Raw genomic sequence first — 15,533 nt, 5'->3', positions numbered from 1 at the left:
AAATCCTGAATGTGAGAGATAAAGCTCGGATGTGTCAAAACATAGTCTACAGTGCTGGACCCATGTCTATGTGGAAAACAAGTAAAACCTGTAGACAATGGGAAAGTCGTTAAGCCATTCAGTATGGCTAAACTGTGAGTAGTCGTCATCTCTCTCAGGTATCTCCCATACTCTGTATGCTCTCTGTCGTGTGAGCATCTCTCAAGTCCCAACTCCTCTGGCTCTAGCTCTCTAAGCATCTCCTCTGATGTGTCATAGAAGACTGTCTGTGAGCTGCCTGTACGGGCATTGAAATCCCCCAGGAGTATGATGTCTCCATCTCTGGAGAACTCCCAGATATCATCATCAAGTACAGAGTAAGGAGACTGTCCTCTGGGTGAAGCATATACTGAAGTGCTGGGAGGAAAATAGCATATGGCGGTGTACAAAAAACGTCCAGTCTCTGCCCTCAGCCTCACCCACAAGTATCTGGCCTGATCATCTCTCCGAACTATGTGCAATAGTGGTTGGAGCTCCTCTCTGAAAAGAACTGCTACACCTCCTGATCTTCTAGTCCCATGCGCAGTTCTGGTGCATGTCCTACAAGCTGTCTCCCATCTGTATCCTGATATGTGCGGCATCAACTGTCCTGGAGCCTGATGAGTCTCTGAGTAGAAAACAATGTCTCTGTCTCTGAAGCTATCCTCAAAGGCCCCCACATCAAGTCTATACGAACCATTACAGTTCCAAACTGCCATCCTGAGAGCGGTCCCATAGGTCTCGCACCGTCATGTAGAGCGGTGCTCTGTAATCACTACTCGTCCATTTCTGTAGAAAGCTAACTTCCTCTTCTCCCTTGCTGCTATAATCTCTGGCATGACCTCTCTCATATGCGCAAGCTGTGAGAGCGTAAGATCATCTCCTAAAAAGATACCTGTTTTCTTGAGGGTTGGTCTCTTCTTTAAAAAGTCTTTCTTTTCTTCCATGGAGGGAAAGCGCAAAATGAGAGCCCGTCCTTTTGAACTCTCCCCATTACCTTCACTCTTCTTGCCCACTCTCCAAGCTTGTGTGTGCGAGGGCTTCTCCACCCCCATCATGGACATGAGGCTCTTCACCTCTTGGTCCACCTTATCTGAATCTTTTAGGCCGGTCACTCTCACGTGTAGAGCGCGTACCCTTCTTCGTTGTTCCTCTTCTAGTGTTTTGTTGATGATGTCGGGTGTAGTCGGAATTTCTTTGCCCTTTCCCTTCTTGACAACTTCAATCCATTTTTCAGCCTCGTCCATTTTCTTTTGCGTTGTGGAGAGAACCTCCACCCATGAGGTCTTCATTTCTCCTTCCTCCTTTATTTCTTTGACTTGTGCTCGTATACTATTCAGCTCGTCAATCATTGATGGCTGAATTTCCCCATCTTCAAGGCGTCTTCCCTCTTTGGTTTCGTCGAGTTCCTCCCGAAGGGCTGATATGCTACTTTTTAAAGCTTGAATTTCATCCCGGAACTCCTTGCGTTCTAGTTCCCTCGCCTGTTCCTCCCTCTTTTTCCACTCGAGAATTAAATTCTTCTCTTTCTTCCACTCATCCATGTGGGCTTTGCATTCTTTCAAGTCCTTTTCAATGGCTGTCATCCTCTTGCTTGTGACCATGTAGTGCGCCGCCATTTGTCTTGCCTTATTTGTTTCACTTTCTGAGAGAGAGGAGAGAGCAACCTATACGCACCGCATTATGCATACATATGTTTCCCCACTCAGCCTACATGGCATGTGTTTGCTTTCTGTATGTGTCAATTTGCAATTTCTGTGAGCACTGCAGTTTCCAAATTCCTTGCAAATAAATCCCTGCAGGTCTGCGCTGCTGCTCGCTGTTGTCAATTCCCTTCTATGCTGCCTGTGTAACCTTGGATAATAGAACTGCTGTGTCCAATGACTCTGGATCCTGCGCGTTACTGCTCACCCTGCACGCGCTGTTGCAGAGAGATAGAGAGGGCCTGCTCGTTGCCCTGCTGCCCTGAGACCTGCTCACGGAGAGAGCTTCCCTCACGCTGCCCTTCACGCACTCGCTGCTGCCTTCCCTTCATGGTCGCTGCCTGGTCGCTGCAGTCCGTGTGCCCTCCCCATGGGCTGGTGGTGCTGGGCGGCAGTGTTACTGGTCGCTGCAGTCCTGTTCGTGCTGAGATAGACCCGCCACTGCCTTGCTGTACCTGCGCGCGAGCTTACTACAGCAGCAGGACGGGGGGGTTTGCGAGGGGGTGGAGAGAGAAAAGAAAGAAAGAAAGAAAGATTTTTAACGTCTATGTCAGGCCGAAATCGGCCTATGAGACAAATCAAATGTACATGGTGTGTATGTCATCCGTCTATCGGAAAGACAAATGAAACAAAAACTGATACAAAACTGAACTGAGTGTAGGTAGTGGGGTATCTGAGGAGGGATGGAGCTCTATCTCTAGGGGTATATGCATGTCTATATGCTCAAGGTAGTACAATCATGAGAATGCATCAAGCTATCTAGCTCCATCCTGTACTAATGGGGGGATGTAAGATGTGGTACATGGGCGGGTCTGGTGCCAAGGCTGCCCGGATGAAAGCTGTCGAGTCGGCCCTCATCCGGGCCACTCGCTCCTCAGTGGCACGGCGCTCCCGGGCTCGGATCTCCTCGATCTGTCGGTGGTGGGAGCTCGCGCCCCTGTAGCCTGTGACTCGTGGTCGTCGTCTAGCTCGGCTCACCTCCGCCTGTGGGAGTGTCACTCCCCTCTGAGTGTCTGGTGGGGGAGGGGCGGTAATCCTCTGAAAGAAGTCTGTGAGCTGCGACTGTCTCCCCTCTGTCTGTGTAGCTGTGTGTGGCTGTAGTAGTGTGTCCCGATGGCTCTGTATCTCTAGTAAGAACCGTCCGAGCTGTCTCTGATCTCGAGAGTCCATGATCTCTCGGAGAGTGGGCTGTCCTCTGAATAGGGCCTCATACCTGCCTCTGATCTCAGTGTATGCTCTGCATCTACATACAAAGTGCTCCTCACTCTCCACCTCCTCTGTGCAGGCTCTGCAGACGCGCTCCTCCCTGGGAACACCAGTATGTCTCCCGATCTCAATCTCTAACCTATGTGAAGCCACTCTCAGCTGACCAATCGCCACCCGTGAGCTATGTGGCATATATGTGTCCATGTAGCGTGGTCTCTGTATGAACCCCCCGGACAATATGGTGAGAAACTGGTCTCTGTAATCTGACATCCTCGTCCCCAAGCCAGGTGACTCCCAGACTCTCCTAGTGTATAGCTGCCACAGATCCTGTCTCAGTACCAAGTTCCTCTCACTGCGAGAGAGAGAGAGAGAGAGAGAGAGAGAGAGAGAGAGAGAGAGAGAGAGAGAGAGAGAGAGAGAGAGAGAGAGAGAGACAATCAACTGTTCTGACTGTCAACAAATTTTTGAGTCCAGCGTGTAGGCTTTTGTTGTGTATGTAGTACTGTACTTTCTCAAGCTGGGACTCTTGTGTAATGCGTCAAAGGATGAAAGGATATCTTTTAGCTGATCTGCTACAGCTGGCTTTCTTTGTGTTCCTCGTTTCTGCAGGTTCTACATGCTGGAGGTAAATTTGGTGGCGAACATAGTGGATATAATGTATCTGGTGGCCTACATGGTGTTGGTGTCTCTGTTGTTAATGCTCTCTCTGAGGTTAGCACTCTTCTCTGATTGTTTTCATTTTCCTCTTGGTTTTTGAAAACAGTGAAACAACTATGTAGCGTCAAATTTTTTTGTGATAGTGTTTCTCTCTTCTAAGAACAGAAACTTGAGGTCACAGTCTGGAGAAATGGCTCAGAGTATTTCCAAGCCTATGAGAGAGGAAGACCTGTGAGCAAGGTTACACAGAAACCGCTTTCTTCTGAAGAGAGCTCTCGTACAGGCACACGTGTGAAGTTCTGGCCTGATAAAGAAGGTCTCGTAATTTTTTCCTTTACTCTCTGTGCCAGGTCATTTGATCTGGATGATTGTGCATATTAACATACCAACAGTTAACATTTGTTGTCCCATAAAATTGATAACTTTCTTTTCATGACAGTGTTTGTCTCTACTACTGTCTTTGATTACCAAATCATAGCTGGCCGAGTGAGAGAGTTGGCGTTTTTAAATCCTCAGGCAAGTGTCTGAACATCTTGTGCTGCTGAAAAATGCTACATTATTTCTATTCACATATGTTGAAGGTTGATATATTCAATCCCTCTTCTAAAAGCAACACTGTAGTTTTTTTTTTTTTTTGAAGTTTTAGAGGTTCACGTTTTGTTTGATTTTCTCTGACCCACACAATATGCTCCATGATGATGGCCTTGATGGATTCTTCCTTTGCAGGTGGCTATCCGTTTGAAACAGGAGGATGAAAATCCAGACAAAGCTCGAGAAAATTTTTATCGTTTTGCAGGAGGACTTGTTGAGTACATTGGGTGGTTGAATAAAGATAAGGTAAAGCCTCTGGTTGTCCTAAATGAGAATGTACACCCTGCTTTGATTGCATTGCTGCCTTTGAAGGACTGTCTCAAATTGTTGTGTTACAGGCTCTGTATTACATTTTTTGATATGTGGGTTTGACTGTGGCACAGAAATCATTGAATGAACCCATTTCTTTTCGAAAGGAAAAAGACAACATGACAGTCGAGGCTGTTCTCCAGTGGTAAGCGAGTTTGGCTCTATTCTTTACAGAGATAATCAATCACTTTCTTAGCAGCTTATTGATCAGGTTATCAGTAGATGTTAGAAGTCACAACAACAGGGTGCAAAGTTTTTAAAGTTGTCACAGCGGTGTAAAGAGAACAATAGCACAGAAAGCAGGAGAGTGAATAAAACATTATAAATTTGAGGGCTTTAGTGTACCTATTTTCTGAGTCATTGTATTGAAAGCAGTCTAACAATCTATGTGCGTGTCTAAGCGAGGAAGAGATAGTTGCTATATTATCACTGCCGAAAGTTAATATACATACGGTCATGATAGTTGCTGATGGGATGGCAACTTTTGATACATGTTGATTTTCAGAGAATTATTGATGCCATACAGTGGTGTATTCCTGCACAGTTGCATCTCTTTTTGCTACACAAAAGTTCCTTGTGCTGCATGTTGAGGCTTTCCTGTTGTCTTTTCTTGCTGTTTTTTCTTGGGGGGGGGCAGGGGGGTGTTTATGTGCCTGATTAATACTTTTAACAGCAGTTGGAGGTATTCTTTTGTGCATGCTCTGTCACTTATGAAAAATGCCAGATTTACACTTTTAACAGCAGTTGGAGGTATTCTTTTGTGCATCCTCTGTCACTTATGAAAATTGTCACGATTTCCACTAATGGCAAGAAAGAATGAGAAATATGGGCTCTACAACGAAAAGTTCATGTTTTTTCTTTGGTGCAAAAAGGATCCTTCTAGTAGTTTTATATTCTCCTTTATGCAAGACGCTTGCCCTGAAACACCCTAAACACAACCTTTCCAAGGCTCTCAATGAGCTCATGGAAAGTCTTTCCTCCCATCAAACCGACCCTGCACATCTCTGTGAAATTCCAAGGAGTCTCGGGGCTCCACCAAAGAAGCTCCTTCCAAGGCTCAGCACTGGTGAGGAACGACTCTGAAAACCAGGATCTATGAGCCCAAGACCACCCCACAAAGTGGGTAAAGTGATTACCGATCTTGCCACCTTGGCACATGCAGGCTGTCCACCAATGTCTGACCAAAGAAAGCTCTTGATGAGCTGCTGAATCTGCCTATACAGGAACTCGAGAAGATCCAATTGGAATTGATGTACCACATCGCTGCCAAAAGCACCTGGTTGGCCACCACAATGCTCCCTGCCAAGGAGAATCGAGGCGGGCTGCAGTATAAAAATTTCCTTTGAATGCGGGGGCGCAAGCAGCAGGCTAGCATGCAGTAGAGCGTTTGCCACTCTTCATGATAAATTTTGTAATTACCTTTTATTCCTCCCTGACGAAGAGCACTCACAGTTGGTTTGGTGTTATTTGTGTTTGCAGTTTTTCAGTAGTCTTCGTAGCATTGTGTGCAGTCCCTTATTCATTTTTGTGCTATTATTAAAGGTGTGCAGATGCCTACACGGACACCATATTGGGTTATGCTAACAGCATCCGCACTAGTGATGGTGGAACCCACTTGGATGGAGCAAAAGCTGCTATCACGCGCTCTCTAAATACACTGGGAAGAAAGACAAAAATAATCAAGGTGATTACCCAAGTTAACATGTTTTGAGATAATCCATCAATAGATAAATATTTATAAAGGCTCCTTGGTTTTTGATCATTTTTACTGCTGTATGGCACATATATTCAGTTTCAGATGAGACCAGAGTGATGAAAGATACCACGTCATAATATTCAGCTATGATTTACTTTTTGGAGTATTATATGCTCACGTGGAGTGTGCAACTATGCAAAATGTGCCTGTCTGCATATGCTTAACCACACCAACCCAACCCCCCCACCCCCACCTCCACCCCCGAAGGAGCAAACTATACTGTAGATGTGACAATCAGTCCCTTATAATAAGAGAACCCATCTCGTTAATTTCCAGACAATTTGGTTGTGGCTATAATTTCTCTTAGGGCTGGCTGAAACGAGTGATTGCTAATCTTCTTACGGTTTTGAAAGATGTATGCAGACTGATATGGGATCTACATTCCACTGGCAAGGATTTAATCAACAGCAATACAACCAAATATACTCACTAGGACATGTAGGAGAACAAAATAAGCATGGTTTTTCAACATCTGTACATGATAACCCACCTTTGTCACTTCAGTTGGCTTGAAGAGAGGGATTGTTGACAGATTGGGACAAGACGGTCGCGATTGAATTCTGTATTTTGATCTCTGAATTGCTGTTATGTACAGTGGAAGTGAATGATGGTGTGTGCTCAGGATTAGTGCTAGTGCGAACTCAAGGTTCCTGTTAATAATCGAGAGACTTCCTTTTACTTCACGAGAGTTGTGCAATAGACGAGAGAGAAAGGAGAATGATACTGTGAGTGAAGGTTTTGTGTGTGTGTGTGTGCGTGCGCGCGTGAGAAATGAAATGTTAACCTATGAGACCAGAAAGTTACAATGTGGTGGATCTGATACAAAGTCAGAGTAACAAAAATGACAAAATAAAATGCTATGGAATCCGAAACAGCTAAGTGTGATCTAAGCAGCTAGGTGGGATAGCTAAATCACAGATCACAAAAGATCCAGCATCGGTTGCTGGCGGATCTCATCAATCTCCTCCATGGTCAATAGCCCGATCGGGCGTCGTGCATGTCGGGCCAAAGTGATCCGAATCCTCTGATGCAGCCTCCATCGATGCTGTGTAGTCCTCCGTAGTCGTGGGCGTCTGGATCTCCCTAGCTCGGTCGCTCGGTCGATCAGTGTGCCTCTGGTGTGAGGCTGCGAGCTCTCGTGTGGTAGGAGCTCCTCCGGGTGTCCAGTGTCTGCTCTAAAGAAGTCTGTGATCCGTCTCTGAGACTGGCTGGCCTCTCCCCTCATCAGGCTCTCTCTGTGTCTGCGCAACTCAAGCAAAAACAGACCCAAGCATCTCTGATCCTCATACCGCATGACTCTAGAGAGTGGTCCGAAGCCCTCTCTGAACAAGCAATGGAAGCGGCCGCGTATCTCGTAGTAGACGGAGCAGTGGCATGTGTAGTGCAAATCTGTCTCAGGCTCCAGGTCACATAGGAGGCATGTCCTGGCCTCTGTTGTATCTCCCAGTCTCAATCCGCAGCTGGTGTGAGGATGTGCGTATCTGGCCAATAGCACATCATATCCCATGAGACAAGTGGGTGTCCGTGTATCTGGGTCTCGTCACAAAACCGTCCTCCGTAAGTTGGAGAAGATGCTCTCTATAGAAAGCCATCTTCGTGCCCAGTTGCTGTGCTGGCTGTATCCATGTCCTCATGGTGGCTAGCTGTATCCATGTCCTCCTGGTGTCTAGCTGAGTCAGGTCTTGGCGGATGAGCCTGGTGATCTCGGACTGTGTGAGAGTCAGAGAGGGTGCATCCAGTGAGTACTGGAAGGGGAGCAGTTTGTCTATGCTGAACCCATGCGCTTGAAACCATGATGTCATCTTCCCATACCAGCATGCTGTATCTCCCTGCATGGCTAACTGTCGAAAGGACTCAAGTGCAAGGCGGGCATATCTGTTTCTGGGAAGTTCCCATATGTGGTGTATGAAGGAGACAGATCTGGTGAGCAGCTCAACCACTAGTGGGGGCGCAGCTAGCTCTGCTCGTATAATGGCACGTGGTAGTAAAGCCTTGGCTCTAATGAGCTGTGAGATCATAGAGACTAGTGGCTTTTCCATGTCCCCCCATCCATCAGTGCGACCTGTCTCCCATGATGGTCCAATGAAGGTCCCCAAATCTCAGCTCCATAGAGCAATGCAGAAGCCACCAGGGTGTCAAAGAGCCAGAGCTTCGTCTGAGGCTTCCGAAACCGAACATGTGAACACATCCTCTCCAATCTACCCAATGCTGCATGGGCTCTGGTCAATGTAGTCTTTGCTTCTCTTCTCAATGAAAATGCTGGTCCACTAGAAACCACTCCAAGGTAGGTGTAAGCATCTGTATACTCCACTGTCTCCAAGCCCTATGTGAATGCGGGCGCTGACCTCCTGATCCACTGTGGGGTGGTATTAAATACCATGACCTTGGTTTTACCAAGGTTGATAGACAAACCACTTTCATGGGCAAAGCTATGCAAAGCATCCAAGTGACGTTGCATGTCACGTGACACATCCCAACCTTATGTGTCCGTGGACAAGCTACACCCGTCAGTTCAGTCAGTTTAGATTAGCAGTGATCTGGCACTTTAGTGAGTCTATTCATAGACCGTGCATGCCCAATCACTTAGCATAGATGCATATCCTCCGGTTGCACACAGCTCGATCATCGGAATTCCCATCAGAATCCATCAGCATCAGTTAGGGGAATTTTCCAGTGTATTTAGCCTATTTTCCTATTTATTGGTTTTTCACTTATTATTTTTAAGTGACTTTCCTACAAAAGTAGGTAGGGCAATTTTGCTAAGTTAATATATAAGCAAACCAAAGTTCACACTTTCTGGCAGAAGAGGGAGCAGGAGCTTCCCGCTCAACAGGCAACTTCTCAGCAGTACCCCCCCCTCATGACCCCCATCCCCATACCTCCCATCGCCCTCGGTGTTTTTCCCGCGACATAGCCTTAGCGTTTTTGAACCAGCGTTTTCAGCCAGAAAACGCAGCAGCACCTCTGCCATTCCAGCGTTTTGGGATGAGCAATTCAGCATTGGAAAACGCAGCATTATCAGCAGATGAAGCACAGCAGATCAGCCCTCAGTTGGTTGCAAAAGTTCCCCCAAGTTTAGCCCAAGAAAACGCAGCCAAAACAGTCATTTTCAGCCACCAAAACAGTCCCCAAATTCAGCGATTAGAAGCCTACAGATTTCAGCCATCAAGTCGTCATCGTCATCGGCATAGTCCAACTTGCATCTGTCCATTGCATTCGCATTGTACGCCTTGTGCAATCAAAGTTAGACCACTCTCGCCGACGAGAGTGGGGCCTTCGGAGGAGGGTTTTACAACCTCTCGGTGTCGTATCTCTTCTCTCTCCTTCTCTCAGTCTCATTCACTTGCACGCACAATATCCACTCACTTTGTTCGTGACCACAACACTCTACAAGACGGAAAGCTCTCTCTTTCCCTAAAGAACTAAAAGGAACCTTGAGCAATAAAGATCACTAATCTTGAGAAAATACGACATTCATTCCGCTGCACCTAACATTGGTATCAGAGCTTTGGAAGTGTTCTGCATTACTCAAGGAAAGAACCACAAGATTTTTTTTGCTTGTTGCGATCGCACGAACCCAAGTTTACTTGGGCGTGGCGATTCCTAATTGTGTTTTGTTGAAGAGTGACAGGAATCCCAAGAAAGAAGGGCTTGTCCAGCCTCCCCTTGTGTCTCTTTTCACTCATGGAGAGCGGACCGTGCACTTAGCGGTCGGCCAATCGATGTGAGGTGGGAAAAAGCAACCTTGGTGTGAGCGCAAGGCCGCCAAGGGGTGCGTCCGCAAAAAAGGGTAGAACCTGGGTGAAGAGAAGATCCTTCTCCAATGCGATTTGCAAGCGAAAGAAACCCTCAAGAACCTCAAGATCCTCAAGAATCCAAGCACTCAAGAACCTCAAGAACCTCAAGAACCAAAGATCCTAGTGCATGGCAGTCACCCGAAGCGGCATGGATACTTCGCATTCAGGTGATGAGCATGAGAGAGGCGACGAAGGATTCTCCCCACCAGGAGATTTTCCTCCCTCCCCCTTCGCCATCTACGCCACGAGTTGTCCTCACTCCTATGGAGATGATGGTCCTGGCGGACGAGCGTGGTGATCTCGGACTGTGTAAGAGTCACAGAGGGTGCATCCAGTGAGTATTGGAAGGGAGGCAAATCTGTCTATGTTGAACCCATGCGCCTGAAACCATGATGTCATATCCCCATACCAGCATGCTGTATCTCCCTGCATGGCTAATTGTTGAGAGGACTCAAGTGCAAGGCGGGCATATCTGTCTCTGGGAAGTTCCCACATGTGGTGTATGAAGGTGTATGAAGGAGATTGATCTAGTGAGCGCCTCAACCACTAGTGGGGGGGCAGCTAGCTTTGCCCGGACAATAGCACGTGGTATTAAAGCCTTGGCTCTAATGAGCTGCGAGATCATAGAGACCAGAGGCTTCTCCATGTCCCCCCATCCATCAGTGTGGCCTGTCCTCCCGTGATGATCCAATGAAGGCCCCCAAAATTCACCTCCATAAAGCAATGCAAAAGCCACCAAAGTGTCAAAGAGCCAGAGCTTCGTCCGAGGCTCCTGAAACTGAACCTATGAACACATCCTTTCCAATCTACACAATGTTGCATGGGCTCTGGTCAATCTAGTCTCTAGTGCGCTCCTCAATGAAAATGCTGGCCCACTAAAAACCACTCCAAGGTAAGTGTAAGCATCTGTATACTCCATTGTCTCCTGGCCGTATGTGAATGCGGGCGTTGACCTCTTGATCCACTATGGGGTGGTATTAAATACCATGTGAGAGAGAGAAATGAAATGTTATATTAACGTCTTCAAAAGGCCAGAATGACCTATGAGACCAAACTGATACAAAAGTGGTGAATCTGTTACAATGTCTGGGTACCTTAGTACTAAAGTACTAAGTGTGAAAAGTGTGAAAGTGTGGAAATAAATGTGAATGTGAAAAACTAAATACAAAGTATTAAATAAACTTCTTAGGAGCATTCTGGGTGTCTGGCTAGAATGTTTCTAATCATTTGTAGTCTCCTTCGGTGAAGTGTGCTTCTGCATCTCGGTCGTGGTCGTCTCGATTTCCTAAGCTCAATCGCCCTGTCAATGAGGGTGTGAATGTGGGTACCTTTGTGCTGGCTGCTGGCCTCTTGCTTCTCCTTCCACTCCTGCTTCTCTCGATCCGAAGAAATCTGTGATCTGCCTTTGAGGCCGTAGTGCTCTTTGTCTTCTCATTAGATTATCCTTGTGCCAATGTAGTTCCAGTAGGTACAAGCCTAAGCATCTTTGATCTTGGTATTGCATGACTCTATCTAGAGGTCCAAAGCCTTCTTTAAATAGGCAATGGAAACGCCCACGTATCTCATAGTATACGGTGTAATGGCATATGTAGTGTAATTCTATCTCCGGCTCCATTCCGCATAACTTGCAAATTCTGCTCTTAGGTGGGATTCCCCTAAATCTGCCAAATCAATTTCCAGCTGGTGTGAGGATGTACGAATCTGACCAATAGCACATTTCAAACCATAGGTGGGTATCCATGTAGCTCGGGTGAATCACAAATCCATCTTCAGATAGCTGTAGGAAGTTTTCTTTGTAGTCGGCCATCTTCGTGCCCAATTCTTGTGTAGGGTCTACCCATGTCCTCTTAGTATCCAACTGTATAAGATCCTGCCGGATGATTTTATTAATCTCCATTCGTGTAATTGCCAATGATGGAGCCTCAAGAGAGTATTGGAAGGGGCGTAATGTTTCCATACTGAACCCGTGTCTCTGAAACCACGAGGACAGTTGCGCATACCAGCATGATGTATCCCCTTTCATTGCTAATTGTCGAGAGGATTCGAGGGCCAGTCTAGTATATCGGCAATTATTTGTATCCCACAAACCATGTATAAAGGACATTGATCTGGTAAGAGCTTCAATTTCTATCGGAGGGGCAGCTAGTTCCGCTCGAGTAATCGCGTGTGGTACGGAGGCCTTGGCTCTAATCATTCGGGAAATCATAGATACCAAAAGTCTCTCCATTGACTTCCAATTATCCTGATCCATAGATGGTCCCCAAATCTGGACCCCATAAAGCATAGTCGAAGCCACCACAGTATCAAAGAGCCAAAGTTTTGTTCGTGGTTCTTGAAACTGCACTTGTGAACACATCCTCTCCAACCCTCCCAAGGCCGCAGAGGCTCTGGACAATCTAGCATCCGCTGCTTTCTTAAGAGTAAACTTCGGTCCTGCAAATACCACACCAAGGTATGTGTATGCATCTGTGTACTCTACTGTATCCCGGCCATATGCAAATGTAGGTGCCGATCTCCTAACCCACTGCGGTGTGGTGTTAAACACCATAACTTTGGTTTTACCCAAGTTTACCGACAGTCCACTGTCCTCTTCGAATTTATGTAATGCATCTAGCTGCCTCTGCATTCCATCTGGTGATTCTTCTATCAATACAATATCATCTGCATACAACAATAAAGGGATCCATGACCCTGCAAGATGAGCACCTCTGTCACCCTCTCTATCAATGTAATCCGATACCTCATCTATGTACATACCAAATAAAGTAGGGGATAGTGGGCATCCCTGCTTTACTCCAACGGTGGAATGAACAATGTCGGAATCCCCTTCTAGAGTACGGACATAACCAGTTACTGACCCGTATAAGGCCATGATCCCCCAAATAATCTCTTTGGGGACCCCTAACTCTTGCATCTTGCGCATCAATCTGGCCCTTGGTACTGTATCAAAAGCTTTCCGAAAATCCACAAAGCAACAATACATCCTTCTCCCGCTTGCTCTTCCTTCCTCAATAATGGCTCTGAGCGTAAGAATATGATCTAAAGTGGAATAACCCCTCCTGAATCCAGCTTGTCCTATTGCCCTTATGTCCTCATTCTCTGCCCATCTACTCAATTTTTGCTCAAGAATGGATGCGTACAGCCGGGTCAATGTGTGACCTACCGTAATGGTACGGTAGTTCCCGGGTATCATAGGATCCCCTGACTTGAAAATAGGTACGATAGTAGATAATTTCCAAGATTCGGGTAATCCTTCACACATGACCCGATTAAACAGACGAGCAAGGACTTCTGAAAGTAGATCCCTGGCATGGATCAGATCTTCTGCTACTAAACCATCATGATCATATGCTCTTCTTGTCTTCATCTTATCAATGGCTTTTTTCACCATTTCCGTAGTAAAGAAAGTACTAGTAGCAGGGCATGGCTCTAGCGGATCTGGTAATGGAGGCTGTCCAGATACCATATATAATGATGTTACATATTGACCCCAAATCTCAGGAGGAGTAATTGTCGGAGGCGGTGAGTGCTCGTGAAATAAACCAGGCCTCATGTGAGTTCTGACTCAAGAAGAGCTGATATAAATCCTTCTCCAGTTTGGCTAAAAATGCCCTTTTCTTGCGACGTACTATACGCCGAAGAGCAATCCGAGACTGCTTATATGTGATGATCCCAAGTGTAAGCTCTTTCTGGACCTGGGTTCTCGTCTCTCTGCATTCCTCGTCATACCAATTGTTTTGAGGCATGTTCCCAGATCCTCTCTTCTGATCAGGTTGAGTATGTGGGTATGCCTCTTGTGCTGCTCCATGTAGTATCTCTGTTAATTGAGAAGTAATCTCCTCTACAGTATATAATGGCTTGGCTGCCCACATCCTATTATAGATCTTTTCCACATAGTCTGAATCCGTCTCTGGCGTGAAAGTATATCTTGTGTGTGTCTTCTTCCTTTGTACTTGAGAGGCATTGTATTGGAAGGAGATTGATAAGGTCAAGAGAGCATGATCCACTGCAATCCCAACCGGTTTGGGCCCCACCTTAAAGTCCTCGATAGTAGAAATAAAGCTTGGTGAAGTCATGACATAATCCACTGTACTGGCCCCATGCCTGTGCGGGAAGCATGTGAATCCCCCAGATAAAGGGAAATTCTCTATACCATTAAGTATGGCCAAACCATGTATAGTTGCCATCTCCATGAGATGTCTCTCATATTCATTGTGTTCTTTATCCTGTGAGTTCCTAGTAAGCCCCCTCTGTGATAAATCCACTTCTCTGAGCATTTCCTCAGAAGTATCATAGAATACTGCTTGAGAGTTGGCCGTTCTGGCATTAAAGTCCTAAGAGAACGATGTCTCCATCTCTAGAGAACTCCCATATGTCATTATTCAATATGGAGAAAGGGGACTGTCCTTTAGGTGAGGAGTAGATTGATGTACTTGGAGGGAAGTAGCATATAGCGATATATAGAAATCTACCTGTCTCGGCTCTCATTCTCACCCACATATACCTTGCTTGCTCATCTTTCCTGATAATCTGTAGTAGTGGTTTCAGCTCCTCTTTAAATAAGACTGCTACTCCTCCTGAACCCCGGCTACCCTGTAGAGATCTCTTGTCTGGTTGACCTGCTGTTTCCCATAAATAACCCTTCACATGTGGCATAAGCTGTCCCGGTATCTGGTGTGTCTCTGAGTGACTATGTCTCTATCCCTAAAGCTGTCTTCAAAGGCACCTACATCTAGCCTATATGATCCATTACAATTCCAAGCCGCTATCCGGAGCGTCGCCCAATAGGTCTCGCACCGTCATGATGAGCGCTTTTCCAGAACCACTACTTTCCCTCCTCTATAAAAGGCGATTTTCCCCTTTTCTCTTGCTGCCCTGATCTCTGGCATCACTCTTGCATGTGTGCCACTTGTGCCAATGTAAGGTCATCTCCCAGGAAAATATTGGTTTTCTTAAGAGTTGGCCTCTTCTTTAGAAATTCTTTCCTTATTTCTATATTCAGGAAGCGGAGAATAAGTGCCCTATCCTTTACGTTTCCCTTTTCATCGATTCCTTTCTTGCCCAGTCTCCGTGCACTTGTGTGAGTAGGCTCTGTGATGCCCATGCGTTGTAGCAGTTCCTTCACTTCTTCATCTACATTCTCTTTGTCTTTGACTCCTGTGACCCGCACATGCAGAGCCCGATTCTTCCTTTTCTGCTCTTCCTCAATGGTCATATTAATAATGGTGGAGGTAGGTGTGGTCTCGAGCATATGGGCCTTCCCTTTCTTCGCATCCTCAATCCATTTCTCTGCTTCATCAACCTTGTCTTGTGTCTTAAAAAGACGTTCCGCCCATGAAGATGTCGTTTTCGATTTCTGTTCATCTCCTTCTCGTAGAGCTTTATCTGATCCTTCATGTCCTCGAGCTCCTTCAGAACCGAAGGTTGGTCGTCTCCCTTCTCCTTAGTTGCAGATTTGCAAGCCGCAAGTTCTCCTTTTAGCTCCTCGATTATTGC

At 46.2% G+C, this 15,533-nt stretch overlaps 1 protein-coding gene across 2 annotated transcripts in view; it reads left to right on the top strand.

Annotated features, from left to right (window-relative positions):
* Positions 1 to 15,533, top strand: part of LOC147433289 (DNA gyrase subunit B, chloroplastic/mitochondrial-like) — a 142,407-nt gene that overhangs the window by 104,343 nt on the left and 22,531 nt on the right. For both annotated transcript variants that reach the window (XM_086492901.1, XM_086492900.1), the window contains exons 6-11: positions 3,537 to 3,638; positions 3,750 to 3,900; positions 4,024 to 4,100; positions 4,311 to 4,421; positions 4,559 to 4,629; positions 6,027 to 6,168. In XM_086492901.1, coding sequence (XP_086349027.1) covers positions 3,537 to 3,638; positions 3,750 to 3,900; positions 4,024 to 4,100; positions 4,311 to 4,421; positions 4,559 to 4,629; positions 6,027 to 6,168 — 654 coding nt within the window. The remainder of the gene's footprint in view (positions 1 to 3,536; positions 3,639 to 3,749; positions 3,901 to 4,023; positions 4,101 to 4,310; positions 4,422 to 4,558; positions 4,630 to 6,026; positions 6,169 to 15,533) is intronic.

The sequence above is a fragment of the Adiantum capillus-veneris genome, chromosome 20 (genome assembly GCF_014529385.1).
Source record: "Adiantum capillus-veneris isolate H3 chromosome 20, ASM1452938v2, whole genome shotgun sequence".
NCBI classification, from domain to species: Eukaryota; Viridiplantae; Streptophyta; class Polypodiopsida; order Polypodiales; family Pteridaceae; genus Adiantum; species Adiantum capillus-veneris.
This window is presented reverse-complemented; position numbering and strand designations above follow the sequence as displayed.